Genomic DNA, 23,593 nt, shown 5'->3' with positions numbered 1-23,593 from the left:
AATGCCTTCTACCCAAGTGGGCATTATTCATTTGTGAGGCTCGACGATAAATGTCGACAGGCTGTTTGACTGTGGGGGTATCACATCAGAGCCCAATCCTGTCCTACTGCAAAGTCCACAGGTGGAGGGGTTGCTCGACAGTGATTAGGAATGGCAACCCTAGCCAATTTTCTCCTTTCTAACACAAGTGTTGAAGGCAACTATAAATGATACCCACTCACCTACAAAGACCTCAATGCCTCCAATTAAAAATTCTCACCCTCACGTTTAAATCCCTTCATGGCCTTGACCCTCCCTATCTTTGTAACCTCTTGCAGCTCTCCAGTCCTCGGGTAACTCCGCATTCATGCACCTCTTGTGCATCCCCCTCCCTTTTAGCCATGGCTCAACAGTAGCACTCTCGCCTCAGAGTGAGAAGGTTGTGGGTTCAAGCCCCACTCCAGAGACGAGCACAAAATCTAGTCTGACACCCCAGTGCAGTCCTGAGCGAGTGCCGTCTTTCAGATGAGACATTAAACCGAGGCCCTATCTGTCCCCTCAAGGTGGACGTAAAAGATCCCATGGCACGATTTCAAAGAAGAGCAGGGGAGATGATCTCAGTGTCCTGGCCAATATTTATCCCTCAACCAACATTAAAAACAGATTATCTGGTCATTATCTCATTGCTGTTTGTGGGACCTTGTTTTGTGGAAATTGGCTGCAGCATTTCCTACATTAAAACAGTGATTACACTTCAAAATTATTTCACTGGCTGTAAAGCGCTTTGGGACACCTTCAGCACATGGACTGCAGTGGTTCAGGAAAGGGTGGCCCACCGCCACCTTCTCAAACTAGGAATGGGGAATAAATGCCAGTGACGCCCATATTCACCAACAACAACTTTTATTTATATAGCGCCTTTAATGTAGTAAAACGTCCCAAAGCACTTTCCAAGACTGTTATCAAACAAAATTTGGCACCAAGCCACATAAGGAGATATTAGGGCAGATAATGGTAGGTTTTAGGGAGCTTCTTAAAGGAGGAGAGGTAGAGAGACGGAGAGGTTTAGGGAGGGAATTCCAGAGCTTAGGACCTAGGCAACAGAAGGCACGGACGACAATGGTGGAACGATCAAAATCAGGGATGCGCAAGAGGCCAGAATTGGAGGAGCGCAGCCATCTTGGAGGGTTGTGGGGCCGAAGGAGATTACAGAGATAGGGAGGGGCGAAGCCATGGAGGGATTTGAAAACAAGGATGGGAATTTTTAAATCAAGGCATTGCTTAACCAGGAGCCAATGTAGGTCAGCGAGCACGGGGGTATATTCCAAGAATGAATAAAAAATAATAGTTGTTAAATGTTACAGTTTTTTTTCTGCAACATATAAAATGTTCAACATTCAAAGAATAAATCCTGCACAAGCTGACTTTTAAGAACAGAGAGAAAAAAAGAGCAAAATGGTTCCAAATTCTATTCAGACATATGTCAGCTGAATTCTAAACTACTTTGAATAATGGTACATTTTTCTACCAGCTACATTCGAGAATTGCGACTAAACATTTGATTATTCATGGCTTCAACAGGAATGTCAACAAATCAGTAACTGAAGCTTTGCATTTGTTGGGCAACGTGAATGAAAATACTGATTTGTGTGTTGCTTTGTCAGAGTTGAAATTCTGGAACACTTGAGGAAACAATGGTTTCAAATCGCAATTTGAAAACCACTAGATGTGAAAAAGGAATGAATGTCAACTCGCAAGTAACTGAACACAAGGTCTATTTATACTGTGTGAAATAAGGGCCCAATTGTGAAAGAGGGCTCTTACTGCAGTGTGTACTTCAGTTACTTGTTCACAATGTCTATGAAGAGGGAGTGAAAAGGCCAGCAGGCCCAGCAATACTCATCCTATCCACTAGATGGCACAACTCTGTGCTCCCCAATCATGAGGAATTCTTACTCCTCGGGGAGGAAAAACGAGGGAGCTGTGGCCAATTTCAGGAAAAACTCAAGAGAAATTCCTCCCCGAATTCATAAAGCAACCAATCAAGCTCCAGGAGACTGTCCTCACCCTTGACGTCACTGGGCCGACTTAATTCATTTATTATCCAGTAACATCCAACAGGACAAATGTCTTTTCACAACTCATCAGATTAAGTATTTGCACCATGATTGAGGCCAATGTTCCAAGTCAAAACTCAAACTGAGCACAAGAGGTCAGAGGTCATAGTTCCCCGTCCTCAGTGCCCAGATGGTAAGTGAACTGGCAGGTGTACTGCTGACCAATGTTCACTCTAAATTTCTTTGGCCCGCGCGGCCCATTTAACGGGCTGTGCATGCACGGGTTTTTCGATTTAAAAGCCGGCTCACCGGCTGCGCGAGACCCGCAGGGTGCTGTGCGACCGCACAGCTTAAAGGGAACGTTGTTACTGACCCGTATAGACTGATCCACATGGCTGTAAAAGGTCATAGCTTTGATCAGTGGTCTTTGTCAGCTAACCTCAGCTGTTTGAAGTGATTTATTTCTTGCTAAAATAACAGTGATTATGTACTGAAGGCTCCATGCTGTGGAAGAGCAGAGCGATTTGGGGGTACAGGGTCACAGGACATTAAAGGCGCACCTCAGCTTGATGAAGCTGTAAAATAAACTAAAGGATCAACTATCAGGTGGTACGGAATGTAAAAGCCAAGAGGGAAGGATGAGCCTATATAAAACATTAATAAGACCCTCAGTTAGAGTAATGTGTGCAGTACTAAGCTCCACACTACAGGATGGATATTGAGGCTTTAGAGAGGGTACAAGGCAGATTCACGAGGATGTTGCCTGGTATGAGGAAATACAAAGACAGACCTGAAAAATTGGGGGCTTTTTTGTTAGATTAAGGGGCGATATGATAGCAAGTGTTAAAAATTATTAAAGGATGGAGCAGGGTAGATTGAGGCAGACTCTTTCCAATAGTTAATAGAATGACAGGCCATAGATACAAGATTAAATGCAAGTAATTTAGAACAGAGGGCAGGAGAACCTTCTTCACACACAGTTATGAGGCTGTGGAATTCACTTCCAGGGTTTGCGGCTGAGGCAGAAATGATGCCAACATTCAAGATTAGATTGGATAAGTGGATGAAGAAAAAAAGGGGATGGACAGATATGGGTGCAGGAGAGGTAAATGTGATTAGGAGTATTTGCTTGCATGCAGGATAAACACCAGCACAGACTGGGTGGGCTGAATGACCTGTTTCTGTGTTGCAACTTTGATATATTTCTATGTATGTACTGGTGACAGGCACTACAATGGTCTCAGTGTCCCTAACCTTTGGGAGGACAAGGAAAGACAAACAGGATTTCGATTCTGAATCACTCTCTAGTGACCCCTGCTGGGAGGTTTAAGTGTAACCGTCAGCTGAATCCAGGATCACACTCGGTTGATGCCTCCACAGACAGGTGAGGTGGTCTAGGCTCACAGAAGAATGATCACTTGGGAGAGACACCAAAGAGCTGCTGATCCCCAAAAAACAGCACGCCAGAAAGAGTCAACTGAGAAAAGGAGGAGGAGAGGAGGATGTGGAAAGTGACTCGAGGAGGTCACTGTGTTTGTGTGAGCTGTGAAATACTAACTAGAAGTTTCTCAATGGTTACGCAACTTAATGGTAAGTTACGCACCAACCTCACTTACCCGAAACACAGTACTGGGCAAGTAATTCCCACTGTTTGTTTTGTAAACATATAAATAAGTAGAAATGTTAAAAATATGTATCTGCCACAGTAAATTGGCGCAGGTAATAGGATAAATACTCCAACAAAATGCAATAGCCTTTGATTCCTCACTCAACCAACACCGCCAAAACCACATTTACTGGTTATTCATTGCCTGTTTGTGGGACTTTGCTGTATGCAAACTGGCTCCCATGTTTGCCTGTATAACTTCACTTTAAAAGTAATCCATTGGTTATAAAACACATTGACATGGCCTGAAGACATGATCAAGTGCTACATAAATGCAAATTATTTCCCCCCCCCCGCAACACCTGAATCTAATAAAACCCCAGAAGAATCACAAAATGAGAAGAACCACTGCTCCTTCTCACCATTTCTCTTTCACTTACTCTCCACACATCTATGCCACAATCAATAACACGCGCTTCTTACTGACCAGCTCCATTCACTCATCACCTCCTACTTCCCCACATCAAATCTCTCTTCAGAGCTGTGGTGGTGGGGTGCGCTGTTGGAGAAGACCTCAGTCATGATTGAGAAGTGAACTGACTGATACTTGGCGTTTGCACAACCAAAACCGCAGCAGAGACTGCACTCTGCCTCATCACCCACACAGCTCTTCATATGTTCCACAAATCACCCACTGAGGGCAAGCATAGGCCCCTTCTACTGTTCAAACGGACATCTGATGGGGAGATTACTCACTTCTCACGGCTGTACAAACTGTTGGGCGTCTCTGACTGACCTTCCTTAATGAAAAATATTTAAATATGGAGGTCTTTCGAAGTATGAGTCAGTGTAAGGCAAGGTTTCTCACCACAAGACTATTCTGAAAATTAGCTAAGTGATCAACCTTGCACTGAACTCCCATATAACTCTCCTTTTGCCTTGCACTATCATACCTTTTGTCATTCAATCTTTCCTGTCTTCCATCCTATCACAGACCTTCCCTTTGTTCTTTCGTCCCCTCCTCCCTGCCCCTGCTTAAAAATCTCTCCTCCCTAACCTTTTCCAGTTCTGACGAAGGGTTCGACCCGAAACACTAACTCTGTTTCCTCTCTCCTTGATGCTGCCTGACCTACTGAGTGTTTCCAGCACTTTCTGTTGTTATTTCCCATATAACTGTTGTTTATATGTTGGGTTAGCTATCCTAGGCGAATAAGGTGTACACAGCCATGGTTTATAGATTATTGAGGCCTAATCAGTTCAAAGTTTTGCATATTTTGAAATGTTATTAAAACGTTTCTGCTGAGGATGAGAAAGTCTCACGCTCCCTTAAGCACAATGTGAATGGTACAGGAGCTTTAAATAATTATATCTTAAAGACTTTGGTAAAGCGTTCAAGTTTGAAGCATGCAAACCGATAATTTTTTTATTCAAGGTGAAATCTGAGCCACTTACGTGACCATCTCTCAGACAACCCCATTCACAAAAAAAAATTCCCTGAAATAAAAATGTCCAGTCATTCCCGCAGCCCTGCCAATTCCCCACTCAGCCCATTAACTTTCCAACGTAACAAAGAAATGCATCCATTCGGAATGAGAAAACCCTCCCACTAAACCCAGCTCATCCTCCAATACCTAAAACAACTTTTGCTCACAGAGGCCTCCCCCGTTCTCAGGTGGCCTCAGCCTTGCCTCTACCGAATTCTTGGGGCTTGGATCCTTCAAGTGCCTCTGCTAGTTTTCAGGATGCTCCACCCCTCGGGGACTCCACCCTCACATTTGATAATTTTGCTCTTTGAGGCTGTCATTCCTAGTCAGTTAATTTGATCTGATCTGCACCGATCGTATTTGTTTATTTACCGTGTGTACCACTTCTTATTTATTCTTTAATTCTTTCTAACTAGAGCCATTCAGAATTGATTTTATAAATACTTTGCAGCCTCGTTTATTCATTTCAGCATTCTCCATCTGGGACGCTCATTTACTTAATTCTCTCCTGCCTGGTGTGTCATGTTTATTTATTGGTATCAGTCTTTCCAGCTGAAGCTATTCATATCTGTTTATTGGTTTCATTCTTTGCCACTTGCACCATTACTGTTTATTTCATTGCTACTTTCCAGTCATCACTAATTTCTTTCCAGACACAGTAATTACTGTTCATTCATTTTTTTTCCTGTGGTATTGTTCACTGACAAACTGTATGGTTTATAACACATCCGAAGAACCTGGGATCTGGTTTTTAAGATGCATTTCCATTAGACACAGAGAACTAATCAACTACCCATCATTGGCGCAGCTTGATTCAGCCAAATGAGCCATCAATTAGAAGGCTCGACATTGTCTGTCAAACATAAGGATTGCTAGACCAAAAAAAAACACGTGAAAATATCCATCTAGTTTGCCTTTTACTATCCTGGTAATGCATGATACAACAATAATAGTTGTTGACTAACCACAGCAATCAATCTCTATCAATTAGTCTACAACTAACCAACCCAGACGTGATGCGAGAAAACCCCCAGTGGAGGAGTGCTTTGGGAACCAAAGGTCCAAAGTCACCTGTTTCCCCCCCAAGCATGCTACACTTACCAGATGTCATGTCTCAAATTACTCAGATACTCTATCCCAAAATGTTATTTTCTGAAAGTAATCCAAGTTGCATTTGACTGAATCAATACTTCATTTTTGTGATCGTACTTGTTGGATTAAATCGATGTTCATTTTGGTCACGCGGGATTAGATCCAGTGATGTGGCAGGTTATTGCAGTGCAGTATAACGTGACCATGTCAGTGAGGAATTAGACTGAGTTGTCCAGCAACAGTAACGTTGAAGCGCTCGCTATTGTGCTGGACTTCACTAACTGTTACATTGGCACCTACGCTATGGGGAGGGGGGGGGGGGGGGGGGGAGGGGGGAGGGGGGAAGGGGGTGGAAAAAGAGAGAGACGACCCAGCTACACGTATGGGCAATTCTGGCTGAGGGAGTCCACCATCTTACTGAGCGATTGCTCAGTGTTGTGAGAGCAAGAGGCTGCAATGGCAGAGCACCCCGGAACTTCAGTCACTGTTTAAGAGTGTGCAGGATCACCAAGCTGAGAGTGGTGGACTTGACAGCACAGGTGAAGAAAGTAATTTCAACATCAAGAACACGTTGTGGAGCAGCTCTTCCAATGGTGGAAGGGTTGGGGTTACCCTGGAGGTACAAGGACAGAAGGGAGAGATGGCCAAGTCGATCTCCTGTAATGCTCACAGACAAAAAAATTGGTTTGATTTTCCAGATGATGGGATCTGTCCCACCGGCACAGAGCAGGCGCACGAGGGTTGGGAAGTCACTTGGGGTTTCATTTTGCCAGATTCCCACTCAATTTCTACGGTGTCTGATCCTCCACCCAGCCTGATGTGCTGTCCTAACACGTGTCAGCCGTGGCTCAGTGGGTAGCACTCTCGCCCGAGTCAGAAGGTTGTGGGTTCAAGTCCCAGTCCAGGGACTTGAGCACAAAGATCTAGGTTGACACTCCAGTACAGTGCTGAGGGAGTGCTGCTCTGTCGGAGGTGCCATCTTTCAGATGAGACATTAAACCGAGGCCCCATCTGCCCTCTCAGGTAGATGTAAAAGATCCCATGGCACTATTCCAAAGAAGAGCAGGGGAGTTCTCCCCAGTGTCCTGGCCAATATTTGTCCCTCAATCAACATCACAAACAGATTATCTGGTCATTATCACATTGTTATTTGTGGGAGCTTGCACATTTGCTGCCGCTGCCTACATTACAACAGTGGCTACACTTCAAAAGTACTTCATTGGCTGTGAAGTGCTTTGGGACATCCCGAGGTCGTGAAAGGCGCTATATAAATGCAACTCTTTCTTTTTATCAATATAATGAAACTCAAATTGTCCCGTGACGTTTTCCATTCATTGGGAGTAGAGGAAAGGGCAGCTAAAGGAGCTTTTAAAGCTCCATTGTTTCAGTGCCTTTTTTTATTATTTTTGTCTTTTTAAATAAAAAAGTTCTTTGTACAAACAAAATTGGCTGAATATGGTCTGCAAAATCACTCAGGGCTGAAAGTAATTGAAAAAGGAATTGTAATAGGAATTCAGCTGAAAGATAGATCATGCATAAACAGCAGCTATGAAAAGGGGCTCTTCTAGTACAAAAATCTCAGTGTGGCTCAGGGAGCAACGACGCTTCTGACTGCAGGTTGCAGCATGCATAGCTGACGACCAAAACTATGCAGCATGCATACACCATGCAGTTGGCAGGTCAAAAGAAAATTTATGCTTTTAAAGCACCCAAATTGCAGTATCTATTGGCTGCAGTGGTGTCGGCTGAAAAGGCTGCATGCCAGGGAGGCCAGTTTGCACTAGAACCAGACTGGCTACACCCGTCATGCCACCAATCATACCTACCTAGTAACGGTCAAAGCCATCTGTCACCACAATCTCTGGGCAAGCAGAGATGCAATTTACAGCTGCCAAAAGGACACCTGCCGCCAACCTGCAACATCAGGACAGAGGTGTACAGCTGTGTTGCCAGTCGTAGCCAAGGTCACCACTGCCCTCAGTTTTCTGGCTGTGTCTCCTACCATGCCAGCAGTCATCTACAGTATCAAGCAAAGCCTTGGCCATACATGTATCATCTGACTGATACATTGAGCAGCCAAACACTTTCAGCTCCTTTCTCTCCTGAATAGCAACAGAAACATGGCAGGGCTGCCACTGATTTCACCACTGTTGTGTTTTTCTTATTGATGGGAACTATTAGTCAACCAGGCAGCAGGTTCTTGCTATAACAGAAAATGCTGGAAAAACTCAGCAGGCCAGGCAACATCCGTGGAGAGAAATTAGAGTCAACGTTTCGGGTCAAAACCCTTTATTTGTTGTTATTTCGGATTTCCAGCATCTGCAGTATTTTGCTATCGTACTAGCAGGTTCTTGCTCTTCCCCCAGCATCACCACTTCCTCTTCCTCATCTGTACTGTGACTCACCCTGCGCTACCTCCGAAGCTCGGTAAGTGGAATGTATACAGCTGTGCTGGTGTTGGTGAGAGGGATGCAGGGCAGTGTCTTGTTCTTGGCCACACTGACAGGCCTTTGCTGGCTCCAAGACACCATAAATTGCAAGACACGGTGTGTGAGTGATTGAGAAGGAGGACAAGGTATAGGTAGGGAAAGGTATGAGCCCCGAGCTTGGAAGAGGCCTTTAACTTCATTTTTCTTTAAGAAGCAGATGTCCAGGGTTACCTCTTGAAAGCAAATCAGACGTTTGTAATTGCTGGACCCTCCTCCTGTTCAGTCTGTTCTTTAAGTCATCTTGTGCGAGCAGAGTAATCTCGAAATGCTGTATGTTGAAGAAGCACATACACAGTGACATACATGGGCCCAATCTGCATCGTGCAGCTAGGTTGTGTTGCTACGATTTGCTGCATGAAGCCCTTATAAGATGAGCATGCATGACAAGCCATGAAGGTTTTGGAAGGTTCGGAGCCAGCAGTAAACATGTAGCTAGTTGACGACCAAAACTATGCAGCATGCATACAGGGCTTCTACCTGGTATATGATGTGGTTGTGTAGCCATATCTTGCCAGCTTCTTCTGGATCTGTTCATAGGTCCTTTGGGTACTGTACAAAGTTGCCACCTCCTGCTCGGCATGCTGTACTCCTGTCCACCGAGGAGAGTGCCAGAGGGTAGCCTTCTGTACACACTCCTCCTGAAGCAGCACTTCTACTTCATTATCCAATAGGGGGTTTTGGGTGCGTGCGACTCCATTACTTGCACATGGATTCCGTTTCCTGCGTCCACATTTGTTTTTGCCGCGCACTGGTTTTTGCTAGCTACTCTTCTGGCCCGCACAGCCTCTGAAAATATTTGCGCCCACATGTTGCTACTTAGCTTTAAGCGGCTACATCCCTGTAAATCCCAGCTGCAGCCTTTTAAGAGCTGTTAATGCACTGGATGTTTTGCTTCCCCCGCCCCCACCACCTTTGCAAAGCTCCCAGTAAGAAGTCCAATTCAAGCTGGAGATCACTGTATAGGTGAAATAAAGGCCGAGCTGAAACATCTGGTGGTGTTGTTCCTACATTGGATGAACGCAAAGATTGAAAAATCAACCCTATAGTTTCTCTTTCTGTAACTGTCATCCACTCTTGAATTTCTGTCTCCTTCCTTCTATATGAACAAGAACATAAATAGGAGTAAAAGTAGGCCATTCGGTCCTTCAAGCCTGCTCTGCCATTCATTATGATCATGGCTGATCTTCTACTTCAACTCCACCTTCGCACCCGATCCCCATACCCCTAGAGTCCCTTAGTATCCAAAAATCTATCGCTCTCTGTCTTCTGTTATTCTGTTCACCTTTCTCTCTGTGTTGAGGTCCCTCTCTATATGACTCTCATCCCGTGGTACGATTTCAAAGAGATGGGAGTTCGCCCAATATCCTGGTTAACCTTCCTCCCTCAAACAACCACCAAAACACAGATTAACTGGTCACTCATCTGACTGCTGTATGTCCGGTCTTGTGCAGAGGATGGCTGCTGTGTTTGCCTACATAACAACAGTGGCTGTACTTGAAAGTAAATGACCATATATGAAGTACTTTGGGACATTTAAGATGTGATTAAAGGATCACTTTTTCATTGTTACCGTTGTTTTCACCTAGCCCCCTCCTTCTGTTTACCTATCTCCTGTAGAGCTCCCACTTGGCCTTATGCATACGCTCGGTGTCAAATAACAAGAATGTTACCACTCAGACACAATAATATCCACTGCCTCTTGGATATTTATGCAAATTTGTGGTACTTGGCATGCGTAGTAAAATTTGCTGTCCAAGTGTGAAAATCGGTGACATTGTGGAATATCGAGCCGTGGCAACTCGTGCACTAATACTGAATTATTCCATATTTACAGTACACTTAAAGAATTAATCCAGCTTACAATCTCAGAAAATCAATTATTCCATATTCAGAGTTAAATAATTAACAATTTCATAATTTATAGCCCATTTTGAGATAACTATTCCAACCAAGCTAACTGCAGAGCTGTAGGACAGAAATCCTCATCATTAATCCACATAAAAGTCTTCTGTATAGTTTTCAATTTTTCTGAATATAAAAATCTAAGCCTTTCATTTGACTTGAAAAATCTCTATTTTTGCTCACGTTACACAAACTGGGATTAATTTGCTGTTTTTCAGTCACTCTTTCCCCATTTCTTTCTTGCATGTTTTTTTCTGCTTTACGTACTCCACCTAGTTCCTCTGGGTGACACATTTTGTGACTGCTTAATCATGTTTATCGCCATTTCTTTGTATCTCAACTTTCTGTCACCTTGCATTTCCTCGGTTTTATTCTGTCCCATCCAGCTCGCCCACAAATCTTCAGAATCTGGTCCAGGGAAGGAGAGACAGCAACAGAGCCAAGTCTCTCAACGGGCCGCGATTTTGCGGATCTCGGCGGATGACGCCAGTGGCGTGTCCCCACCCCGCTGCTGGCTCCAGCCTGCTGTCCAAAATGAATTTCCCTTGATTGGAACTGTGAAGCCCGCCCAGCACGTTTGCCGGCCAATTAGAGGACGTGGGACTGATGATGTCATTTGATGACGCGTCATCAGCCGGTTTCCTCAAAAGGGACCATGGCCAAATTTATTTTGACATTTGTGCTGTCAGTGTTCTACAGCAGTGAGGTGCTGCAAACACAGACAATGACAAACTCTGCACAGAGCTGCACCCAGGCTCTCCCATGACTCCCTCCATATGCTTATGGAGGGAGTCACAGCACACGAGGAGTTCCTCTTCCTTTCCCATGGGCGGAAGAGACCTCCCCAGGATATCAACACAGCCTGGTTGCACGTTGCAGAGAAGGGCACAAGCAGGGATGTGGTCAGGGGGACCTGGGTGCAGTGCCGCAAACGTTTCAATGATCTCAGGAGATCACGAAATGTTAGTACAAAACCACACTCGATCTCATGCTGTTGTCTCTCATCACATCGCCATCATTCTGCCTTCCCTACCCCTGTACATCCTTACTCACACCAACTTACCTTGCACCTCCACCCATCCCTCTCTATCTATATTATCACATCCCCATCTCACTAGCCATCCCTCACACTCACCCTCATTCTAGTGCAATCATACCAACTAACAACACACAAGGTTAGGCACTTGGGTGTTTTATCCAGTGTTCATGTAAAGTTTTTGTTAACGTGATGTCAAACATTGAAACCATTATTTTCAACACTTGCCTTTTTAGACAGGTCTGTGTGCACCTTTGGAAGTGGCTTAGTGAGTTGCAGTGAATGGCGAGACATTACGGTACCCCCTGCAATGGTGATGAGTGTGAAAGGAATGGCTTGGGCATTGTCGGGATGCTTTATGGTGTTGGTGTGGGGTGGTGCCAACCTGGCGCATCATGTGGCAGCCAAATGAGTGTACTGCGTCAAGTAAATATAGCCATGCTGAGGCCATCCCTGGCCTCCCAGGCAGCAATGTGGTCGGGTGCTGATGCCCTGTGTAGCATCAGTTGATTGCAGAGAAGGTTGGGGTTGTTGAATAGTCAACATGGATTTCAAAAGGGAAAGTCTTGCTTGACCAACCTCATTGAATTTTTCAAAGAGGTAGCAGAGAGAGTAGACAATAGTAATGCAGTAGATGTAATTTATCTAGATTTTCAAAAGGCCTTCGATAAGGTACCCCATAATAGACTGATGAACAAGGTCAGAGAATGCGGAGTGTCAAGGAACAAGTAGCAGAATGGATAGCTAGCTGGCTTCAAGACAGAAAGCAGAGAGTAGGGGTAAAAGGTAACTATTCACAGTGGCAGAAGGTGGGTCGTGGTGTTCCACAAGGATCAGTGCTGGGACCACTATTGTTGACAATTTACATTAACGATTTAGACTTTGGAATCAAAAACACAATTTCTAAATTTGCGGATGACACCAAATTTGGTTGGGGGGGGGGGGGCGGATAGTCAATACTGAGGAGGACTGCAACAAATTACAGGAGGACATTAATAAACTTGCAGAATGAGCATATAATTGGAAAATGAAGTTCAACACAGATAAATGTGAGGTATTACATTTTGGTAGGAAGAATAGGGAGGTCACTTTTCAGTTGGAGGGTGTGAGTCTAGGTGGGGTAGAGGAACAAAGGGATCTCCGGGTACAAATACACAAATCACAAAGTTGCGGCACAAGTTAGCAAGGCCATAAAAAAAGCAAACCAAGCACTTTGGTTTATTTCTAGAGGTATAGAATTGAAAAGTAGAGAAGTTATGCTGAACCTGTATCGAACCTCGGTTAGACCACACAGAATACTGCGTACAGTTCTCGTCGCCATATTATAAAAAGGATATAGAGGCACTGGAGAGCGGGCAGAGAAGATTTACAAGGATGATACCAGAAATGCGAGGGTATACATATCAGGAAAGGATGAACAGGCTGGGTCTCCTTTCTTTTGAAAAAAGGCTGAGGGATGACCCAATAGAGGTCTTTAAAATTATGAAAGGTTTTGATAGAGTGGATACAGAGAGAATGTTTCCACTTGTGGGGAAGAGCATAACTAGAGGCCATCAATATAAGATAGTCACCAAGAAATCCAATAGGGAATTCAGAAGAAACTTCTTTACCCAAAGAGTGGTGAAAATGTGGAACTCGCTACCACGGGGAGTGGTTGAAGCGAATAATATAGATGCATTTAAGGGGAGGCTAGGCAAGCATATGAGGGAGAAGGGAATGGAGGATTATGCTGATAGATTTAGATGAAGAAAGACAGGAGGAAGCTCAAGTAGTGCATAAAGGCCGGCATGGACTGGTTGGGCCAAATGACCTGTTTCCGTGCTGTATATCCTATGTTGTTGATGCAGCTGGTGTGCTTGGTGCTGCTAGTGTTGGGGCTGATCGTGGTGAGAGTATAAAGTGTACCCATACTGATGGAATAGGTGACAGGTGAAGTAAAGATGACAAACGCGATCTGTCAATGGTGAGAGAGATAATGAGGTCAGACTGGATGGAGACTTGTGTAAAGACTTGCAGCATGATGAATCTGTTGTGGAAATGCAGTGAGGAAGAGGTCTCCAAGGTGGGAGCTTTTACTTGACATTTGAAGCCGTCAACTCATCAGCGGATTCAATGGCCACCGACCTCCCGCCTTAGCTTCACAGACGTGGTCTAGCAACAGCGTGAAACCCGTGGCCAAGCTGTCAAATTCAAAAGGTCAGTATAAAACCATTGTTGAGTGGCTGTAAACAAGCCACTAATTATTTAAATTGGCTCCCCCGCCGCTGCGTGTCGGGTCTGCTCAGCACCGACAGACCCGACATTTGGAGGCGGGGTCCTGGCCTGCTAGGGAAAAAAAACACTTTCCCACCTGACCCCCCCCCCCCACAAAATCTCCGCCAATATTTCTGTGGGAGTCAAAGCACTGCACCAATGGCCCGACTCTGCAGACCCTACTGACAAGTGAGTTTTCAACCAGGTGGGTTGCCTGCACAGCCAAAGTGGAAGGATGGAGAGCATTTGTGTTGCATGTCAGGGCAGAGCAGGAGAGGTTGGGCCGAGTTGATCAGGACATGGTAATAGAGGGGGCAGAGGTCAGGAGTTGGCTAAAAGAGCCGGTGGGGTGGGGCTGGGGGGGTGAAGAGGTTGTTTCAGCATGCAGGGGGAAAAAAAATAAAGTTGAGATGGAGACGATTGAGCAGGGGATGGAGCAGAAATTGTAGTTGAGAGCATTTACATGTGCGGTTAACGTTATCTTAGGACGTGGGGTCCATATTGAGCCAAGTGGTACAGTAGGTGGGTGTGGATGGGTCTGGTGCTGTCTGCCAATGGGTGAAGTCTATTGATGAGTCCCGAGAGGGTGGGGGGCGAGGGGTACATCGGGTGGAAGGTGAGATGGGTTTTGGATTATGTGATTAAAATAGTAGGGATCAGCCAAAAAGATTTCCAATTTTTTTTGTTAATTGAGAGATTTGATTGGTTCCTCTGGTTTTTGATTGGCAACTTTTATGCTCGTTACTGGCTTTTCAGTGAATGAAAATTTAAGCCAATCAGCGTTCCTTGCACCCTACGGGCTTGTGGGCACATTGATGTCACTTTCCACACCCCACAAGCACGCGGCGGACTTCAAATAAATAAAAATTATTTATTTAATGTTTCCAGTGTGAACCCTAAAACTCTGCCTCATCCCTGGCCACTGGCTACCAGTAGCTACCACAGGGAGGCGCTCAAACCCTACAAATCGATGAGTAATGCCATTGGAAGATTCACTTACTGAATAATAAATTACGTCACATGGTATAACATTCCTGTCATTATAAAACCGGCATCATAGAAATTTATGGCACAGAAGGAGGCCATTCGGATCATCGTGTTCGTGCCGGTCAAAAAGAGCTATCCAGCCTAATCCCACTTTCCAGCTCTTGGGCCGTAGTCTTGCAGGTTATGGCACTACAAGTGCATATCCAAGTAGTTTTTAAATGCGCTGAGGGTTTCTGCCTCTACCACCCTTTCAGGCAGTGGGTTCCAGACCCCCACCACCCTCTGGGTGAAAAAAGTTCTCTTCAAATCCCCTCTAATCCTTCGACCAATTACTTTAAATCTATGCCCCCTGGTTATTGACTTCTCTGCTAAGGGTAATAGGTCCTTCCTATCCACTCTATCTAGGCCCATCATAACTTTATACACCTCAATTAAGTCTCCCCTCAGCCTCCTCTGTTACAAAGAAAACAACCCCAGCCTATCCAATCTTTACTCGTAGCTAAAAGTCTCCATCCTCGTAAATCTCCTCTGTAGTCTATCTAGTGCAATCACATCTTTCCTGTAGTGTGGTGACCAGAACTGTATGCAGTACTCTAGCTGTGGTCTAACTAGTGTTTTATACAGTTCAAGCATAACTTCCTGCTAAAATCCATGTAGACTACATCAAATGTGCTACCCTCATTGTTACCTCCTCAAAAAATTCAATCAAGTTCGTCAGACATGACCTTCCCTTAACAAATCCATGCTGACTGTCTTTGAATAATCTGTGCCTTTCTAAACGGATCCTCTGGTTCAATCTGAGGAACACGATGGGAGATCTATTAAATAAAAAGTATTGTGTTGATCACAACTGCTGTCTATGTCTTGATGTGACATTGCTTATTTAAGTCGCTTTTCTCTTCTAATTAGTAATTTTCAGTTTTCATTACACCATAAAAATCTCATCTTGATTCAACTACCTTTAGAACCCTCCTCATGAAGAAGAAAACTAATAAAATTACAACACAAAATCCCCATTAATGGGGTCAATTAACCTTCCTGGTCAGCCTTCTGATCCTGACTGGCCTGTCCATGAAACCGGTTACCTCCCCTCCGCCTTTGGGGTGCAGGTTTAAAGGAAACATCTAATACAATAGCAAAATACTGTGGATGCTGGAAATCCGAAATAACAACAGAAAACGCTGGAAAAACTCAGCAGGCCTGGCATCCCCTACCCCTATTCCCAGCCCCTAAACTTGCTTTCCATTTCCTGCTTTTTTCCAGTTCTGACGAAAGGTCTTCGACCTGAAACGTTAACTCTCGTTTCTCTCTCCACGGATGCTGCCTGGCCTGCTGAGGTTTTTCCAGTGTTTTCTGTTGTTATAAAGGAAACATCTCCTGCTGTTCACAAAATGAATAGGGCGCACCCTGGCTTAATGGGCTTTGGATGAGACAACTGACAGTGAGCCTCGACAATCACAAACTGGCCTGTCTAGCTTTAATACACAAATTCAATACCTGCAGCTTATGTTTGATTGTGAGAAATCACTTGGTTTTAAACCAACACTTAAACATAAGTCACTTCAAAATCCTTTCTGTGTAGAAGAAAATGATCAACAATCCTGAAATGTGAAGAAGTCTTTACATCCCTTTCCTACCAAGTGTAGAAGACTGGCTTGAGGAAACCTGCCTTCTGCTAAGGTAGTATTATATTAGACTGAAAAGAGGACGCTTTTGTTGCATTCTAGGAGGTTCAGTCCTTCAAAGCGACACACACATTGACACCGACACCCCCTGGGAGTCTGCTACTTGGTGGACCCTCTTCACTCAGGCCTGGAGCATGCAGCAGAGCTCAAGCCTCAAGCTTTAGAGAGAGCAAGGGCAGGACTGTATGGCCAGGAACTTCCTGGAGGCATTGCTAACATTCAATGGCTGATTTTATGGCTAAGTTTAGCGCCTTCTTCAGAACGATACATTTTTTAATGAGTTTATCATCTTTTAAACTTTATTTATGTGGCTATATATTCTGCAGCTTTAGAAACAAAAATGGCAACTGGAACCACTGAAGAAATAAATGCAGTGCTGTGATTGGTTGAAATAACAGCCTTTCAAGTGGCTGCTTTTCTGTGGGATCTTTATTGATCTAACATTTCACAAATCTATGTGCTTAGTTTTTTTTAGATTAGTCGCTGAAAAGAGGATGACACTCGATTTTATTTCTGTTACAGACTTATTGCGCGACCCACAGATTTCGGTATGTGACACCCTCTATTAAAATAGTATATATGCAAAAAGTATGAGATGCTTCTACCCCTTTCTTTAAATTGTCGAATATTAAATGCAAAGTTGAAAAAAATAAAATATCCAGTAGTTTGAATTAAGCAATTTAAATAAAACAGTACAGGAGGCGTATGACTTCAATTTAATTAGCAGGTAATTCAAATTAAATAACTTAAGAGGAGTGACTATACATTCTTTGTGCTGGCTTTCTCATTTGGGGTTGAATGCAAGCACCTCCTTATTAAATTGCCATAGCCCCCCCTTATTAAATTGTCCTGGCCAAGATTTGTGGGAGCTTGCTGTGCACAAATTGGCTGCCGTGTTTCCCACATTACAACAGTGACTACAATTCAAAAGTACTTAATTGGCTGTAAAACGCTTTGAGGCGTCCGGTGGTCGTGAAAGGCGCTATATAAATACAAGTCATTCTTTTTTCTAATTATAATGATGGACAACATTATGTCATTGGGCGATCAGGGATCAACCTACAGAAAGAACTGAAGCCAAGCTCCCAGAAAGTTCTGTAGAAAATGTGCAGCTGAGCCACACAGAAGAGATTGCCCCAGCGTTCAGTCTTGCTCAGTGTTGATTTGCCTGGTAACAGTAAGGGTGCTGGAACTGGCCTCAGTACCCTGGTTTAGAATCAGCTAATGATCAAGATCGCTATACAGTGACCCTTGCGTGAGGACATTGGGAGGGGATAGAATCAGGCTTGGTTGTGATGCCTCCCCCCTCTTTCTCTTCCTACCTCAATTAGCCTTTCAACACCCACTGCCTAGGGTCACATGAAAAACAGATACATGGGCAATATACCACACACCATGAGTCAACTTCTTCAGGTAAGGGAAGGGAAAAAGGTAGCCAAATAAAAGAACTGAACACACAGACATCAGAGTTGGCCCTGTCATTTTGTATCATGTGTCTTTATGCCAAGATATGATCTTTCCCTCTTTTTCTCCACCCCGCCCCCCCACCCCCGTCTCCAATTCAGAAAGACAACATAAAAGTAGTAGAACAGTTCAAGTCAAACAGAAACCATATTCGAGTTTTAAATGGCACACACACAATACACTGACATGCATAAGATTGTAAATCTACCAGTCTACCATTTTACACATGCAAACAGCAATGTGGCAAGGTTATGAATGTCTATGCGCTTACCTGGTTCCGGTCACCCTTTTGTAATTATCTTTGGAATAAACAGCCAAGATGCTGACCCCTGAACCCATGTTGACCAGCAACATTGGGTAAGGGTTATCTAAGCAATAGGGCTTTTTCTGGCACTGGTCAGGGTCAGTGGGTTTTTCAAAATAGTAGCATTCAGACTGACCATTGTAGCCAACGGAATCAATGTAAAGCAGGCCTTGGATTAAACAGTCCAACTCATCCAGTTTGTGGAGCTGTAAATCAGCCATCTGGAAAATAGCAGTAGTCAAACAAACAGCAAATAAACAAATGCCCGTGTGATTTACATTTGTGCCAAAGAACAGTAGAAAGCTCAATGCTGCAACGTATAATCTAAACTTTTCCAACTAAGCCAGTTATACAGTTTCTGTTTGTTTTGCAAGGGAACGATAATATACAAAGCATACATGGCATGTCAGAGTAGTAAATGTCCCTCATCCTTGTTGATTTGAAATCAATTCACATAGGTTATCCAGATCTTTCTTTAGTGATAAAATTAAAAAAGAAAACAGATATGCCAATCCAAATGTGAATGTTTTTCTGTTATAACCACTTCCAAACATTTAAGACCAATATATATATGCAACTTTTAGACTGGAGCAAACTTGAAAAAAGCTGTTCAATAATCTATGATTTGGTATCTTTGGCAATGGGATTTGGGATCCCTGCAGCAGTGATATAATGGTGGGGGTAAATGACAGGTTTTGGGTTGGTAGTTGTAGGTAATAATGTGGCTCAGGATCTGTACTGGGCCCTCTTTTGTTCTCCATTGACATAAATGATTTAGACCAAGTCACAAGAGGAATGATAGAAGTTTGCTGACGATACCAAATTTGCCATGCCTTTTAATTTGGAGGAAGAATGCGAGACATTGGAGGAGGTGATAAACAGGTTAGCAGAATGGGAAGATTGATGGCAGATGCAATTCAGTGCAGAGAAATGTGAATTGGGATAAAGAGCAATGAAAGTACATCCTAAATGGCAAGATTCTTAACAGAGTAGATAACAGGGAGATTTAGCGGTGCCGACAAAAAGATCTTTAGAGATGGGGAATTCAGGTAGAGAAAGCCATAAAAAGAATATGAAAACAAGGAAGTGAAGTTGAATTTGTGCAATAAGTTGATTAGACCGTGATTCGAGTATTGCATGCAGTTCTGAGCAGCCATTTACAAGAGGGTTATTAGAGCCATGGAAGGGTACACTGGAATGATAGGCTATGGTAATGAAGAATTGCTTCAAAAAAGTCAAAGCTTTTTCCGCTGGAACACGGAGAAGGTTTTTTGGGGGGCGGGTGGATCTAACAGTTTGCAAAGCAAGACACTTTCTGCATTCTCATAGGAATTAGGTTACACAACTATGACATACCATTCTGAAATCATCCTCAAATTTGTAGGCACCACCTCCTGTGGCACACATAGTGGTGTGTAAACTAGAGAAATTTTTGTCTCTACCCATTTGGATGAATTTAGGCATGGAATGCGTAGGAAAGCGGATAAAATGCAAGTTCCCTTTGCGTCCACACATGATCAAGTTCTTCAGCTCCAGGTGCACATCCCGAATCCCTGTTTTTCCATAAGCTATGTTAGAGGTCAGGTACTTCCTAATGCTCTTCAGGTTCTCCACTTCCTCCTGTTCTTCTTCAGTTGTGATGTCTTTTGGCTCAAAGTACACAAGTTTGACAAGAGTTCCACCAATATCCATTCCAAACCAAGGGAATGCTAGGAGAGAATAAAAACAGTTAGTATCTCATGCAGCTGTGTCAGTAGTACACTGTTGTTTAATTTATGCCGTGACTAGCCTCAGACACTTAAAATCCATCAGACATTTTTAAATCTATATCAGAAGCAATAATATCAATAAATATTTATTTTTCAACTATCAATGGGAACATAGTTTTTAAAAAAAATAAAACAGAAACCCATTCTTAAAGCATGCGGGTCACTGTTGGAGAGTTACCATCATATGTCTCGAAACTGGATTATCAGTACCTGGTACAAAGGAATATACCATTATCACATGCATATGCTATGACAATAAATACATAGTCATCTTCCAGATTCTTTTTCCCTCTTAAAACTCTGATGATCACCCTTTAAACATCAGAGTTCGGTAAGTATTAATATATTAATTTATTAAAATAAACTTTTTGTCCAACCTTCGCTTATAATGCCAACTAGAGCTTAAACTGGGGCACCCAGGGACTACACTCTAGTGGAATGTTTTAGCTGACTGAAATGACACCTGCATAGAGACAGAGACTGTTTCGTCCAACGGTGCCACAGTATTTTAGAGAAGGACTGAAAAATAAGCAAGATACATTTTAAAACTTTGAATTGTGAAGTTTAACTCATTGGTCTTCACATTTCAAAATGAAAGTGGGGAAATCAGAGGGTGCACCATGTTTGATAGCAAAATACTGCAGATGCTGGAAATCTGAAATAACAACAGAAAATGCTGGAAAAACTCAGCAGGCCAGGCAACATCCATGGAGAGAAATTAGTGACGTTTCGGGTCTAACCCTTTTTCAAACTGGAAAGGAAATAAAATAGATCGAAGGCAGGGCTGCGATAGAACAAAAGAAGTAAAAGAAGTAAAAGAGACATTAAGAGGTATTCAAAACCAGACGAGATGGTAATAGGACAGTGGAGACAAAAGACGGCAAGATTAGGTACACTTCACACCTAATCTGAGCCGTCTTTTGTCTCCACTGTCCTATTACCATCTCGTCTGGTTTTGAATACCTCTTAATGTCTCTTTTACTTCTTGTTGTAGCCCTGCCTTCGATCTATTTTATTTCCTTTCCAGATTGAAAAAGGGTTAGACCCGAAACGTCGACTCTAATTTCTCTCCACGGATGTTGCCTGGCCTGCTGAGTTTTTCCAGCATTTTCTGTTGTTATTTCGGTGCACCATGTTTGGCAGTTTTGGATTAAATATTTTAGAATAGTTCAAACATGAGTAAACAACTGAAGATAACATTTTTGTTTAATTGGTGCATTCAAAAAGCTCGGCTAAAAATCTTTACTCCCCTCCCAAATATAGTTTTACTTTGCCTGCTTCTGACGATTACATTATGAACTTTGGTTTTGACCAGAGAAGCTAGGTTGTTCCCCTTAGAGCAGAGAAGGTTAAGGGGAGATTTAATAGTGGTGTTCAAAATTATGAGGGGTTTAGATATATAGTAGATAGGGAGGAACTGTTTCCATTGGCGAGAGGGTCAGTAACCAGATTAAAATAGTAAAAAAGTCAATTCAATAGTAACTTTCAAAAGGGAATGGAGTATATACTTGAAAAGGAAACATTTGCAGGGCTATGGAAAAAGAGGTGAGTGGGACTAATTGGGTAGCTTGTCAAAGAGCCGGCACAAGCACGATGGGCCGAATGGCAGCCTCCTGTGCTGTATGATACTAATCCGAATACAAAATTCTCATTTTGGCTAATGTGTTTTAAATTTAAAACACACCAGGAATTAAAATTTTTACTTTTTCTTCCCAACAAATAGAAACTTAGGAACTTGTCCAGTCCCAGTGTCTCGGAAGCATCACATTTGCGATCTCTCACATACCCCGCGCAGACTTTTGGCCAGGTATTTGTCCAACTCCCTTGAATTTGGTGCTACAAATCAGTCCCCACTGCCTCCCTTGACTGTCCACCCCATACATTCATCACCATCTTCATAAAGTAACGAAATCTACACTCTCTATTCACCTTTTTTCTACAGCTACGCCCTCTTGTTGTAGAATCCGCGACTATGTTAAATATATCAACGTATATCTTATCCATTAGGATCTTGAATACTTCAATAAAATCAGTCCTGAGCTTTCTCTTGTCCAGTGTAAACATTCTGTGCTTCTGCAGCCTCTCTTCATAGCTGGCATTCGGCACCCGAGCTATCAATCTAATTGCTCTTCTCTGCACCCTCTCCAATGCCTAGATATCTTTCTCAAACATGGTGACCAGAAGTGTTATATATTTTTAAACTTGTTAATGCGATTTGTTATATGCCTCCATTACAAGAACACGTTAGAAATGTTCACTGATTTTTTTTAAATCATCTATTCATAAAATTAAAATAAAACATATGCAAAACCAGGAATTGTTAAGATATATTGTTGAACAGGAGCTTCCTCAAAGGTGATTTGAAACTGGCCTTTTTGGGAGATTTGAAGAATGAAGGTCTGTTTGTCCAAAGCAACAGCAGTAATTTGATCATCTACAAGCAATGTGCTTAAATAAACCACTTTGAAAAATCGTCTATTCATGCGGGCAAAAAGGATGGACAGCAAAGATGTTACAAATTTCCTTTTTCAACTTCATTAAAAAAAAATATCTGCCAAAACCTACAAAATCAGTGTAATATCTTATTGGGGAGTGGAAGTTAATTGATCAATCTCTGAAGAAAGATAAATTAAGATATTTATCAATTTAGATGACATTTAAAAAAGCAAAAAGTGAAACTAAGTAATCTGAATCTGATGGAATATCATCTTCTGGATATCAGGTCGGTCGGGTGTTCTAAGTTAATTGCGCATTTATCATTAAGATTTTGAAAGGAGAATTAAACTCGTAAACTATTCTCCTTACTTCGCTCACTCATCTTTATTTAACTGCGGTAAATGCTTCATGTTTTTCTGCTCCTCTTCCTACAGTTGGAAGAGTGTACTCACTTATTTAGTCCATCTGAGTTGCCACAGACAAGATGAAGATGTATTGTCTAGTGTTTGCATGCTAAAAATTATGAATGTTATGCAATCAAGGGATGTGGAACTTCACTCATGAACTTGCATCCACTGCAATATAGACATTTATCTTTGGGCAGCTTCATGTATTTCAAAAACAAATATTCCTAGCAGTTAAAAAATAACTCAAGGACACGTAGAGTTAATAAATTTATTGCATTATATAAACAGATAGTAAATCAGGCCATTGCTCTCGTCTAGTTTGAACTCAAATTAGGAGGAAGTGACATAATTTGGTGCTCAGTGTAAAATGGGTATAGCGGTCAGATCCCAATTTTTTTTAAAATTCGCTTATGGGATGTGGGCGTCGCTGGCAAGGCCAGAATTTATTGCCCATCCCTAGTTGCCCTTGAGAAGGTGGTGGTGAGCCGCCTTCTTGAACCGCTGCAGTCCACGTGGTGAAGGTACTCCCACAGTGCTGTTCGGGAGGGAGTTCCAGGATTTTGACCCAGCGCCGATGAAGGTACAGCGATATGCTTCTAAGTCAGGATGGTGTGTGACTTGGAGGGGAACTTGGAGGTGGTGG

The 23,593-nt window shown here is 42.9% G+C and overlaps 1 protein-coding gene and 1 long non-coding RNA gene across 5 annotated transcripts in view; one reads left to right on the top strand and one right to left on the bottom strand.

The window, feature by feature from the left end:
* LOC147113589 (pantothenate kinase 1) overlaps nt 1–23,593 on the bottom strand; it is an 89,460-nt gene that overhangs the window by 27,795 nt on the left and 38,072 nt on the right. For all 4 annotated transcript variants that reach the window (XR_015079236.1, XM_085994836.1, XM_085994834.1 and 1 more), the window contains exons 2-3: nt 19,695–20,047; nt 18,306–18,559 (exon numbers count right to left, since the gene is read on the bottom strand). Coding sequence is in view for 3 of the 4 variants with exons in the window: in XM_085994834.1 (XP_085850960.1) it covers nt 18,306–18,559; nt 19,695–20,047 (607 nt within the window). In the remaining variant the exon portion in view is untranslated. The remainder of the gene's footprint in view (nt 1–18,305; nt 18,560–19,694; nt 20,048–23,593) is intronic.
* The window catches only part of LOC147113590 (uncharacterized), a 40,081-nt gene continuing 19,592 nt past the window's right edge, over nt 3,105–23,593 (top strand). Inside the window, exon 1 of the long non-coding RNA XR_015079237.1 lies at nt 3,105–3,626. This is a non-coding gene — a long non-coding RNA (uncharacterized LOC147113590). The remainder of the gene's footprint in view (nt 3,627–23,593) is intronic.

This window comes from Somniosus microcephalus, chromosome 8, assembly GCF_052327205.1.
Source record: "Somniosus microcephalus isolate GS21.2 chromosome 8, FLI_Smic_1.0, whole genome shotgun sequence".
Lineage (NCBI taxonomy): Eukaryota > Metazoa > Chordata > Chondrichthyes > Squaliformes > Somniosidae > Somniosus > Somniosus microcephalus.
This window is presented reverse-complemented; position numbering and strand designations above follow the sequence as displayed.